The sequence below is a fragment of the Bombyx mandarina genome, chromosome 17 (assembly GCF_030267445.1).
Source record: "Bombyx mandarina strain Sakado chromosome 17, ASM3026744v2".
NCBI classification, from domain to species: Eukaryota; Metazoa; Arthropoda; class Insecta; order Lepidoptera; family Bombycidae; genus Bombyx; species Bombyx mandarina.
The window spans coordinates 7,737,961-7,751,454 of NC_143223.1; the positions used below are offsets into that span (position 1 = coordinate 7,737,961).

General features: G+C 35.2%; 2 protein-coding genes across 3 annotated transcripts in view; one reads left to right on the forward strand and one right to left on the reverse strand.

Moving 5' to 3' along the window:
• LOC114253307 (pH-sensitive chloride channel 2) overlaps positions 1 to 7,828 on the forward strand; it is a 36,667-nt gene extending 28,839 nt beyond the window's left edge. The window contains exons 2-8 of the mRNA XM_028188140.2: positions 183 to 372; positions 856 to 1,168; positions 1,386 to 1,541; positions 1,631 to 1,786; positions 2,442 to 2,607; positions 2,733 to 2,937; positions 4,814 to 7,828. Of these exons, the coding sequence (XP_028043941.2) occupies positions 183 to 372; positions 856 to 1,168; positions 1,386 to 1,541; positions 1,631 to 1,786; positions 2,442 to 2,607; positions 2,733 to 2,937; positions 4,814 to 5,059 (1,432 nt within the window). The 3' untranslated portion in view covers positions 5,060 to 7,828. The remainder of the gene's footprint in view (positions 1 to 182; positions 373 to 855; positions 1,169 to 1,385; positions 1,542 to 1,630; positions 1,787 to 2,441; positions 2,608 to 2,732; positions 2,938 to 4,813) is intronic.
• Positions 7,829 to 10,162: 2,334 nt separating this feature from the next.
• The window catches only part of Kif19A (Kinesin family member 19A), a 46,248-nt gene continuing 42,916 nt past the window's right edge, over positions 10,163 to 13,494 (reverse strand). For both annotated transcript variants that reach the window (XM_028188036.2, XM_028188035.2), the window contains exon 14: positions 10,163 to 10,657. In XM_028188036.2, coding sequence (XP_028043837.2) covers positions 10,567 to 10,657 — 91 coding nt within the window. In that variant the 3' untranslated portion in view covers positions 10,163 to 10,566. The remainder of the gene's footprint in view (positions 10,658 to 13,494) is intronic.

A 13,494-nucleotide genomic window follows, 5' to 3' on the forward strand; every position in this document is an offset into this window, starting at 1 on the left:
CCTTTTTAAATGATGCTTGAAAAAATACGATTAGCTATAAGCAGCTGCTTGGTTACTCCCCTGGCATTGCCGATGGTGGTTACGATGTCCCTCACGTTAGCCGTATGCTCGTCTGCTTTCCAAAATATTAATAAAATGTCTTATATGTTTTAGTAAAATTGTATCTTTAATATCTTCAACAGGATAGCGCCCTTAGAATGTCCAAGCTTAGACAGCGGAGACAGTTTTACTCAGTCGGAGTTCTTATCAAGACTCGCAAACGAATGCCGCTACGACCGGCTACTGCTGCCTACCTATCAGACCGGTGACGTAGTCTACGTCCATGCCAGCGCCTATGTTTATTTCATTCAACCAGCAGAAGCACACGATTTGGTAAACATTGCGTTTTGTATCACGATAACAATATAATAAGATATATTAACCCTCTGAGGTCCAGTGTCCGCACGTATTGGACATATAGTTTTACATTACATTAGTCTTAGGACCGCAAAGGGTTAAGATATAATAAGATAAGAAAAAAATCTGTTTGACTCGTCTCTTCATAATATTAAACACAGCCACGGCCTTTCTTATGATAAGAGATTACAGGAGTCCGTAGACCTTGAGGCATAAAGTAATGTCTCAGTTGTATTGTATAACGGATGATTTTCCTTCAAATCGGAACGCGATTTCTCAAATTTTTTAGTTATCTCCATGTTTGACTAAAAACTTAAAAGCCATATTTTAGTCAGTCAGTTGTAATGGTCATTTATGAAATACAATAAGAAATGTAAACATTTCGAAGGTGTCTTAAGAAAATAAAAAACAAAACAAATTCTCGTTACATTTTCGGTAAAAATACTAAAATCATTTCAGAATTTTAAACTTCACTTCCTTCTGCAACTGCGATGGACGGACCCGCGCCTAGCATACACACTCTACTCTCCGAAAAGATCTAAAATCATAGGTGAAAATGATCTGAAACAAAGAATATGGGTGCCACATCTATACATGTCGAACGAACAGTCGTCGAGTCTCATGGGAACCGACAGTAAAGACGTTCTCATTTCAATTGCTCCCGACGGTGAAGTGCTTTTCAGCAGGCGAATGCAGGCAGTGTTGTACTGTTGGATGAATCTACAGAAATTCCCCTTTGACGATCAGACATGCTCTATGAACTTGGAAAGCTGTAAGTTTCAATTCGAAATTTAAATGTATATAGAGACGTTTCGAATACTTTACTGCTTTCGTTTTAATATAAATAATATAATTACAATAAAAAAGGCAAAATTAAACCTTCAAAATAGTTTTAAGTATATTTACGACCCGCTATAAACTCGGAATAACCAAAGAAAATACTTATATTATTATAATATTATATTATACTATTTAAATATACGTTACAGGGAAATATAATGCATCGATTCTACGTTTAATGTGGGAAAAGGATAATCCAGTTCGCTTATCATCGGAACTACACCTGACAGAATATTCTCTCATGGATTTTTGGACGAACGAATCTGTTGTCAGAGGCGATATAGCCAACATGCGTCTTGGTGGAGGTAACTGTAATTTCTTTTGGTTTGTTTTGTTTTTTCAAAACTTTTTTTAACTAATATCTGACTTACAGTAACTTTATTAATTTTTTTAGCGGGTAATTATAGCGCCTTAAAATTCACATTCAAACTTGGTCGCGAGGTCGGTTACTATCTCATGGATTATTTTATTCCATCGATGATGATAGTGGCAATGTCGTGGGTTACGTTTTGGCTACAAGCGGACGCATCAGCACCAAGAATAACTTTAGGTAAATATTTGGAACTTAATAGCTGATATGGATCCATTTCTGAAGATACGTAATTCGGTAATTCCTTGAGCCTAACGCTCATTTGAAACTTCAATTCTGTCAACTGTCTTTAGAATTTCCTTCCCTACTTTGAATTACTGACTGAAAACTAAAGTCAGAAAAGTATCTGTTGCCGTTTTCGTTGTAGATAAATATTATAAGCGGATCTAGGACTATCTAATGTTGCTATGATAACAAAATTTATTTATTTTTTATCTTGTTTATATCATTTACAGATATTAAAAGAATACATTAAATGAGAAAAAACAATCCAAACTAAACCGGTCGATTGTGTTGTAGTTATTTTTCGAGAAAAAAACACAATTGTGTTTTAGAGGAAAATACGAAACTTTGATTACGGCTTTTTAGTCTTCGTTTTCAGTCAGAAAAGTTCGCTTTTCATTAGGGTTTCACATTATATCACATTTTCTGAAGTATTCTAAATATGTAACAATTACATACTTAATCTACCGAATTAAAATTGTTTTGCGTTGCGTTATGATACTTTATTATTACTGTTTCGGCTTCGGGAATGGTTTCATACAGCCACTGTAAATACACAATAATTACTACTGTCACAAATGTACTTTGTAATTAATGTAAACCTTATTTTTAGGTACAAGCACTATGTTGTCGTTTATAACACTGGCATCATCGCAAGCGAAAACACTACCTAAAGTTTCATATATCAAAGCTAGCGAGGTCTGGTTCTTAGGCTGCACCGGTTTCATCTTCTCAGCTCTTGTAGAATTTGCTTTTGTCAACACCATTTGGAGAAGAAAGTAAGACTTTATAATTTCCTAACTAAGCACTTGCCTTAGCTGTTTACAAAAGTCGTATCGTTTAATAGACCAACAATATATAATTTATCAAATTAGTAGCTAAATTCATAATCCGTGATTTACAGGAAAGCGGTAAACTTAAAAAAGGTGAATAGCAAATACATTCTGAAGAGCACGCTTACTCCGCGTTTGGCCCGTAAGGAACTTCAAAAAGAAATACAAGAATCTTCACCGCAACTTTCGAAATCGAGATCTTGCTCGTCGCTGCAGCAGGAGGGCAGCTGCAACGACCCAGCCGGTCCCGGTTACAACAACTACCTCACTGTGCACGTATGTATCGAATTATGAGCTACCAATGAAATACTTAGTATACCTGAAATACATAAGTAACTTTGAAGTCGTCGTGGCCTAAAGGATAAGATGTCCGGTGCATTCGTGTTGAGCGATGCACCGGATTTCGAATTCCAGGCGGGTGCCAATTTTTCTAATGAAATGCGTAATCAACAAATGTTCACGATTGACTTCCACGGTGAAGGAATAACATCGTGTAATAAAAATGAAACCCGCAAAATTATAATTTGCGTAATTACTGGTGGTAGGACCTGTTGTGAGTCTGCGCGGGTAGGTACCACCACCCCCGCCTATATTTGATACTTTACTTGAGACCTTATAACTTATATCTCAAGGTGGGTGGCGCATTTAGGTTATAGATGTCTATGGGCTCCAGTAACCACTTAACACCAGGTGGGATGTGAGCTACCAGGAGCTAAGCCCGAGTGGACGGATCGAAGCAAAAAAATTAAAATTTAAGTAAACTTTCATACTAGAAAAATCTCGCCGATACTTCCATCATAGTAATTTTAGCTCGGAAATTAAAACAGTAATATTATTGAGGTATTTAAACTATGCCAGCTTTATATAGTGTTTGTAGTGATATCGCAAAGCAAAGTTGATTAGCAATATTATGTTTTCTGTCTAATGCAGCCGAACAGGGAATTTTAAGGTAATTTTGTGTTTCTACTTTAATTATGCGAGTATTAATAATATATAAAAAAAAATCGAATATTCATAATCTTCATCAACCTTACCAACAAACCGGAAAATAAGAGGTTCGGTATAAACCATCCGTGCGGCATCCAGCATTCTCTACCGTTGGTACTTAGGATACGAACTAAGGGATCGAAATATTAGGAAATTAAAACAGAGTGAAAAAATCTTACTACAAATTATATCGAGAGTTGAAAAGCTATTTAGTTTAAGCGACATTCAGCTTAATACGCGACAGTTATCTTTATCACCAACGATGCGTTTTATTTAGCATTAGCATCAACAGTTCGGTGTTTTTAAGTTAAGAAGGTTTTTATTATAATATTTATTTTTAATTTCAAACTTTAAATGGCTCTCCTGTAAAGTCGCAAAAGTGTCGCTTAAACTTTATTTAGTTTGGCCTTTCACCCCTCGATATAGAAGAACTATACTTCTAATTTATACCTCGACGGACTTTATCATTAGGGTTGTATGAGTTGAACTTGGGACGCTAGTATAGGATTTTAATTTACAAGATAGCCTCTCTCCAGTGCACATCAATAGACTCTCTTGATATTGCTCATGTTGCATGGATGTGAATAATACATACAATAAGAAAAACTCGTAACTTAAAATAATTTGAGACGTTCAATATCTCTTTATCTGTTCTGATTGTACAGTATGTTACTAATATTTTGAGGTTTTAATCGTTTCGTAACTATACTGATTTAAAATTTTCGTGAATTACGGGATCTGAACTTCTCTGTACGTTATAAATATTTTTAAATCTTTATCAAATAAAATTTTGTATTAATGACAAACACAAGTAATAAAATAGATAGGCCTTGGAGCGATTGAACAATTCAAAATATACATACATAATATGTATGTACATACATACTTATTTTATTTTAAAACTAGCTGACCCGGCAGACTTCGTAGTGCCTCAATCGATAAATAAAAGACCGACGGGGGACACAACAAACGAAAAACAAAATTGTTTGTTTTTATATAATTTCGAGCATTTTCAAATTCTTTCACCTTTTAAACCTTCTCTGGACTTCTACGAACAATTCAAGACCAAAATTAGCCAAATCGGTCCAGCCGTTCTCGAGTTTTAGCGAGACTAACGAACAGCAATTCATTTATATATATATATATTAATTTACTCTAATTCCAGAGTTTCCCATCAGCACTAAATTTACCAACGATTACAACGCAGAGCTTCGACGAGCTGATGGGCAGCCCCGGCGGCAAGTCTCACAATGGCAGCGAGGATTCCGACGAACCTCCCAAACGTCACACTTGGACTACAATGACACCTCAGGAGATCGCTACTTGGATCGACAAACGATCCCGAATCCTATTCCCCCTAATGTTTATATTCTTCAACGTTATTTACTGGACATTCGTGTATTGCCTTTGAAATGTTATTATTACCTACGATGTAATTGGTTTTTATCGAACTCGGGATCCTGCATTATAATCATATTGATTATAGGTCGCGAATCACGAAACTACTTTCGATGCATTTCAAGTTTGTAATAAACATTCCTGTATTGAAAATATTAAATTAATTAAGTTTATTACAACTACATTAAAACACAAACAGGATAAATATGAAAATAGGGAATTCCGAGGTAGACAAAAATTGTGATTAACAAAAAGAAGTAAGACGTGCGATCTTTCAAATGAAATCATGCGTCATTAGAGAAGTAGTTAACATAATAAATTGACTTGAAATGTCTGTCTAATAGTAATTTATAATATGAACGTCCTTATAAAATGTAATTTAAAAAAGACACAAAACCATTTACCTTCAAGTTATCTACACAGGAGGTTGGCTATGCCCCTAGGCATGTTTGACATTCATCGACAGTGATCACCACTCATCGCTTGCTTTAAAATGCAAAAATGCAATGAGTTTAAATATAGTCATAGAAAAAAGCATTTACAAAAACTAGTTTTCGCCAAATGATTGAAATTCGACAATAATCACTCACTCCTCTAGATTGTTTTATGTATTATATTTTCTCCTCTGCTTTTTTTATTTCACGATTTGAAAAACTGATAACCCTAAAGCTTGACAAAAAAAAATTGGTCGCCAAACAGTTTTTTTTTCTATGCCTGTTAATAGATAAATAAATAATAAAATAGGAACGGTTTTAGTGTAGAAAAGTACTTTACTACTATTATATTTATTATATTTTACTATTATATTTTCCATTAAGTTAGGTATGAAACTAAAAATAAAGTATTGTGGCCATATCTCATGTTTCTACTACGATGTATTCTAGTTTTATCATTGTTTTTTTTAAGCTTCATTAGTTAAACTTGCCGATATTCCATTCCCATGTTTTAATAAAAGTACCCGATTGTTGATGGCTGTATAGCTCACCGTTATCATTTTCTTTTTTATAGAATCCTTCATGTTAATCATCTTATTTTTCTCCAAGCTAATTAATTCTTTTTAGGGGAATAAACAAACAATTTATACCTCTTCTACTGTACATTTTATTCATTTGATCTCTTGAGATGTTAGGTCGAATCGTTATTATAGTAATTACCTTTTAACTGGACAAACATTGAAATGTAAAAATCTTGGGCCTGATAGTTGATAAAATTTAATGATTTTGTCTCATTTCTTGAATAAAATATACTTGACTAGTGGCACATTCCTCTCTTAATTCATTAGTTCAACTACGTTATCGTCGTTGGCGCTTTCACATCTTTTAAATTGAATTTCAGGTTATTTTAAATAAACACAATAGTCGCCAAACTCTTAAAAAAGCAATATTTATACATTTTTGATTAAAACTCTAACTAATTATTAAATTCCTGCTTTTTTAACATAAAATTTCATGTCAAAGAGCGTCCCTTTTATTTGTTTTTTACTCGCACATTTCATTTTATTTGGCGCCATTCGGCATCTGAGGCATAGCGTGCACTATAGCTCTACCCGACGCCTGACGCTGATATTTAAGAAGTTTATAGAAGATGTATTCTGTAATAATTTCTAAAGCTACCATAAATAATACACATAATTGGAAGTTACTAAATAAATACCAAAAGTGTTAAAAAGGTTACAAGTCTTTAATAACTGTTTAAAATAATTTGGCTTTTTATTTTAAAAGAGTCATTTTATTAACCTATAACTTTATCGAAGGTGCATCTAAATTCTATAGTGGCATCTATTATTAATTTATTTATTGCACATTTAAGTACAGTGCATTATAGAATTTATAATAGGTAAAATTTTGATTCTGGAGATTATTAGACATAGTGCTGTGTTGGCAATGTTGAAAGTGTTTGTTTATAAAGGACATTTTTCTAAATATGAGCACACGAGATTTCAACTGTGAAATGAAACGTTCGTGATAATATTCTTTCAAGTATTGTAAATATTTTTGTTAAGATAGTACTTACGGAAGAATCAAATCCAAATTAAATCGTTTTTGTTCAAGTAGGCTTTTACGGGCGCTTTTTTAATTATTATGGTCCGGATTTGGAATTCAGTTTCATTGCTGAAAAGAAGTATCAGACCTTACTCTTTTGCAAATGTTGTACACGTGTCTTTGATCATTTACAAAATATCTTAAAACATTAAATTTATATGGCTTACATCTACCACTGCTGACCACATTTTTGATTCATAAGTTGATTATTGCAAGAATCTCTTAACATCTTCAGTCCAGTTTCAAATAAAACTGTTTTCGTAAGAAAAAATCAAATCCACTTTGAGAGATGGAAACTGAGTTAAGAAATGATGAATTTTGGAAAGGAGAAATTTGAATGTCGAACTAAGGATTTGTGAATTTTGTTATCCAAGTAATCAAGTGAGACCATACTTTGTTACTCCTTTCATGCTCCACTACAGTATAAGAAATTAGACAACAATACCATTTTAAAAACTAATATTAATAATTATCAGCACCTACGGTCCGCCATCTTATTAATGGTTTTATTATCATGTGAAGGTAGAACAAGATCTAAACGTACAAAACGATCTCGCATAGTATAATCGTACGCTACATTCCTGGTTGCTGCTCGTATTTAGGAAAAGTCATTCTGTAAAACAGCTCTAACAATGAAATAGACTAATATTTTGGTAGATTGTCTAATTTAAGGTATTTACATAGAATATGGTGTGTAATCTCAATACGTAATATAAACTTGAATAAATTGCCTTTTCTTATTGAGTCCTACATTACATGACCTGACAATTCCTACAATATTCCTTTAATATACCTTTTCGAGTCGATTCCCACATATCTTTTTGCTAAACAGTGTTTTTTGTACATTTTAGCGATTTTCTTTTTTATGATAGAGAGCTTGCTGGTGGCCCTGAGGCCTTTCCACTTTAACAAGGACAGGTGGGCGAGCAAGGGCTCAGTCAGAAGGGGCGGGATTTGCTAACAGCTACCCGAGCGCCTCCAAGGGAGACCTAACAACTCAAGAGTAGCTGCTTCGCGAATGAATCTATTAACGGATCGGAATCGCGACCCGCTGAGAAGATCCGACGAGAAACTCAACGGGCTGATGCTTAGGTAAGGTTGCACGTCAAACTCTTTGCTCTTTGTCTCTACTCCTAGTGTTAGAGCGGAAGGCGTCTAATGCAAGAGTTATTGGATCTGATGGATCCGTAAGGACGTGTCTAGGGCGTCGACGGTGACTGGCTCCTGCGTGATCAGGATTCGGGGAGTAGTCAGCGGCGGCAACGATAAGGCGATTACCATGATGCATTGCCTTATCGAAATACCGTTCCGACGCGGACTTCATGTATTTTCTGATCGATTCGAAGTCCAAATCGTCGTGTAAGTCAACGTTCCTCACGAACCACGGTGTCACCAAGTGTCACCTTGTTCCGAAGAGACATTTTACTCCGCTTACAGATCATAGGGTAGAGTCTGCCGATAATAAAGGCGGCACGGTCGCGGACTAATTTTATATGTGGGCGGAATGTCATGGATGCATCCAGGGTGACACCCAAGTACTTGACCTTCCTGGCCAACGTATGGGTTGGCCGAAGAGGGTGATCGGGGGTGTGAGATTTCTCCTCCTAATCCGGCAGGAAATCCGTGTGGAGTTTCCCCTTTGAAATAGCACCGCAGTGCTTTTCGCCGAGTTGATTTTAGCGATGTTGTTATGGCATGATAACCTGCAGTGAATGGCTCCTAATAATAATTTATCTCTATCTATACTAATACTAATACTAATAATAATATTATAAAGAGGAAAGATTTGTTTGTTTGTTTGTTTCGAATAGGCTCCGAAACTACTGGACCGATTTGAAAAATTCTTTTTCCATTAGAAGCCGACATTGTCCCTGATGAACATAGGTTACTTTTATTTTAATTTTTTTTTATTTTTTTTTTCTTGGTTTCATGTGTGTTTTAATGTTTCCGAAGCGAAGCGAGGGCGCGTCGCTAGTAATTAATAAAGCCATTACTCTTTATATGGAAACAATAAATCTGGAAAAGTGGTGTGTTTAAAAATAAATATTTCATTTATTCTGTAATTCATTGGGCAGAGTAAAATGTGAAAGAAGAGTTGAAATTCGGAATTTTATTTTTATAACGGTTATCCTGCTCTGCAAGCTGAAGCCTTTGCACCAGAAAGTACGGGAAAATATTATTTGTGTACATTAAGCAGTTGATTAATCCCTCAGTCTTCCTCTTCTCCCTCTTTTTCTGTGGAGACGCCAGAGTTCGGTATAACCTGGTCTGTTACACTCTCAATCGAGTATCCGCAAACGGATTTCCCAGCGTTAGAAAAAAGGTCGTTAGTAAATAAATCATTCAATCATTAGCAAATCAAAGGGACTTAATATTTATTTAGTCTGCGCGGGCTTATGGATTTTAGCTGCCATAAAAGTAAAATTGTGACACAAATACAGTTTTAAGTGAAAAACTGATTATTTTCTGTCACCAAACAGTGACGACGCACCCCACGTAATTTACGTATGTACTTTGTATTTTTATTCATCATCGTGAGTAGTAACTCTTAATGTATTTTTATTACTCGCCCTTGAGACTAATAATAATTTGAGTCAGGACCAATTAATTGCCTATTGATGTCCCTGGCCGAGATCCTAACAAAATATGACAAAAAAGTAAGTCTTTGTGGAAAAAAAATCGGACCTTTAAATTCCTCTTTATACTTTTCAGCACACATATTACAAGATACGACACATAAATAAGTGAGATAGAATATAAAAAAATGGCAGCGACGTAAGCGCCTAAAGGTTTCGCCTCATCTCAGTTGCCTGACCGAGTTTTGTCTATGGCGAAGTTCGGAGTTCGAACTTCGGACACGAATTATTGAGTAACAAAGTGTGAGTTTCCTCCCCAACGTACCCCGCTTGCCACCTCCAGCTCGTGGGCAGAATCTGGTGATTTCCTCCTGCCCCAAAAATGTATAAAAGCGATGTAATGGAAAAAGAAAAAGAAAACTACAAGTTAAAATGTTTTGTAAAATTGAGTTCGTTTGTGTATTTTAGAAGCAGTAGTAAAATAAAAATAAATTTAAATCAGTTTTTTTTAAAGACATTTATTTATCCAAATCCAAACAAGATATATTAACGAAATACATTTGTCAAACGTCAACATTCACAATTTGATTTATGCGGATACCCAACTATGTATCCATGGAGACAGAAAACTACACAAAGACAGTACAAATGATTCAAAACATCAACACTACAATACAGTTTCCTTTAATCACACATTGGCAACACTACACTAAAACCCAATTAATGATCTTTGTACCATTTAGTCACCCTACTTCTGTTTTCAATGGGTTTATACAAAAACAAAATGAAATCCCACCAGGTGAACCATGGTTGATTCATACAAAGACTAACGTGGAATATCGTCACGCTATTCCGGAAATTCATCATTTAAAAGATTTTCCTGCTATTTTCTCGAATAGTATTCAAGGAGCAGATTCGTCCCTGGCTCGCGGCGCCGCCGTCACAATGCTATCGTCACTTGCATAACGTTTCAGAGTCACTGCACTCGGTTGACTGAAAAAGTTAAATTCTTATCTAAAACGATCTAACGACGTGATAAGTGGGTAAGTGCGTTACTGTTTTATTTTTCCTGCCTAAGCTGATAGCCTTGAGAGGCTATTTCAGCGTAACCTTAACTAGTAGGTGAGCTCACAGGGCTCAAATCTGACGACGTTGCTAACACGAACCCTAGCAAGAGTTGTGCTTCGCAGAATCTACCACCGGATCGGAAAAGCGACCCACTGAGAAGATCCGGTGAGAAACTCAGTGGGCTGTGTCTGTGGGTTAATTTACTCGTCAAGCCCTTCGTCGCAAGCGACGGGTTCGACGAGAACGATGACCGGGTGCGTTACCAAAGAGCGGCCAGATTAATATGTGTTTTGTTTTTGATTCCGTACGGCTTGACGCCACTATTCAGCCGATTCGTATTGCAAAGTAATCATGTAACCTATGTGCTTAGTGCGAGTTTTGTAACGTTCTCACTAGCGAGCCAGTTTGCTCAAATTTGTATGCAATTGGAACAGCGCCCCTAGCGGCAAACGTACTCGGTGTTATTTTGTGAGTGCGAGTTCATATTAACGTTGTGATCTCGTAACCGAGTAATTTTACCGAAATGAGTACTACGAATGACATTTGTGCGAGTGCGTGTTACAAATTAGTGGATTTTAACGTTTCGATCGATTATTTCTTTAGTAGTTTTATTTTTCCAACTAGAGAGGCAAAAATATCATGCCATAGAGCCTAATCTTATTTTATGAAAAATGATAATATGGAGTGAAATGGATTTGATTAATTTGAAGCATTAATCAATTGGCATGGAATGAAATGAAATGAGATCAGATAATATGGGATAAAATATAATCTCTGCAAAATGCTGATTATATACTGAGATTTTTTTCAGTGGACCTTTTCGAAGACTTCGAGAAGCTACGTCCAGCGGTTTTGTTTAATTTTTATAAATTTTCGCACTTTCACAGATACTAAACAGTTAATAAACCCACGTTACTTTGTTATTGCACAGATGGGTGGACGAGCTCCCGGCCCACCTAATCTTAAGTGGTTACCGGAGCCCATAGACATCTACAACGCAAATGCCGCCTCCCACCTTGAGATATTAGTTCTAAGGTCTCAGTATAGTTACAACGGTTGTCCCACCCTTCAAACCGAAACGCATTACTGCTTCACGGCAAAAATAGGCAGGGTGGTGATACCTACCCGTGCGGACTCACAAGACGTCCTACCACCAGTAATTACAAAAATTAATTTTGCGGGTTTGATTTTTATTACATGATGCTATTCCTTTACAGTGAAAGTCAATCGTAAAAATTTGATAAGTACGTATTTCATTAGAAAAATTGATACCCGCCGGCGGGATTAGAACACCGGTGCATTGCAAGATACGAATACACCGGACGCCTTAACCTTTAGGCCAGGACAGTCTCAAAATTACACTTATACACGAAGAAATATTAAATACGCATTAACTAAGAAACATTAAATAGACAAAATAAAACAATTCACACAATTTAGCTCCTCGCGGTCCCTCCAAAATGTCTTTTCATCTTTTTTTCCTAGTTGTTCAATTGTAAATGAATAAATCAAAATCAAATCGAGTTTACGTTCTATACAGTGAAAAATGAAGAATTGTGAGTGTGAGTTGAGATATGCTACTCGCTTCGCAGGGCGTTTATTCACCGAGAGCAGCAATAATATTATTTCTCGTATATTGGTAGCACGTGATGTTTTGGCATTAGACCGTCTAAATGAAATACAACGCATTTTAACAGCATTTTAATGGGAACCACCTACTTTCAAATTTATTCGGGTAATGTCACGTGTTCAATACTATTTTGTACCTTTAGAATTAAAGTGGCTCAACCCAAAATTCTTAGTTTCTGGTAAACTAAGTATTCTATTCTATTCAATATTGTAATACAATAATTGTATTTTTTTAGTTTTTCGGTTTAAACACTTTAAGGCATGCCATTTTATTTGAAAAAGACAGAAAGAGTACTTTGTCCTTTTCTAGACTAAAAGAGACTGTTTAATTTTATAAGCTGATAGAATAATATAGAAAAGAATAATAGGATACCCTCTAATCGTCACATTGGAAAAAGGTATGGCTTTATCATTTTATCATTTAAATTATTTTTTATTGCACTTATAAAACTAATTTAATTTACAATATGTAACTACATATATCTATAACTAATCCGTACTAGTCAAATTCCTCATAAATTGTCAATATTCTTAATAAAATTCCTATTAATAATATACAAGTACAAATGTTGAGCTGCTTGCCAGAAATGAATAGTGATAATGAATAATAGTGTTTTGTTTTTTTGTTGTTTCCTTGTAGGCTGCCTGTAATAATCAAAATCTGTGTGAAAGGCAATAAATGACTTTATTATTACCTACTAATGGTAGTCCAGTGGTCGAAATTTGACCATAATTTATTTAAATTTTAAGTTTGAACATTATTATAGTTCTATTGTCACCTTTCTATTATCATCCTTTCTATAATAATCATTGCTCTATGTCGCCAAGGCTACATTATAGAAAAATAATATTAAAGACAAAAAATATTAATCTATTCTCAATTTGACCACAGATTGATAAATCAATAAACAAAAAAAGTATAAATGCATGTGTGTGTGTGTCAAATACATGGTAATGTGTGTAAGGTTTTTTTATTCATTTAGTTTATTTTTTTATTGTTTATGCACAATTAAAAAAAAAAATTAGCAATCTGCACTACTTCTCTATATTCTTTATGAGTGTGGGAAATTGAGGACCGGACGAGATGGAAACAGCTCACGAGACAGGCAACGGTCAAGTTTCAGGGACACGAC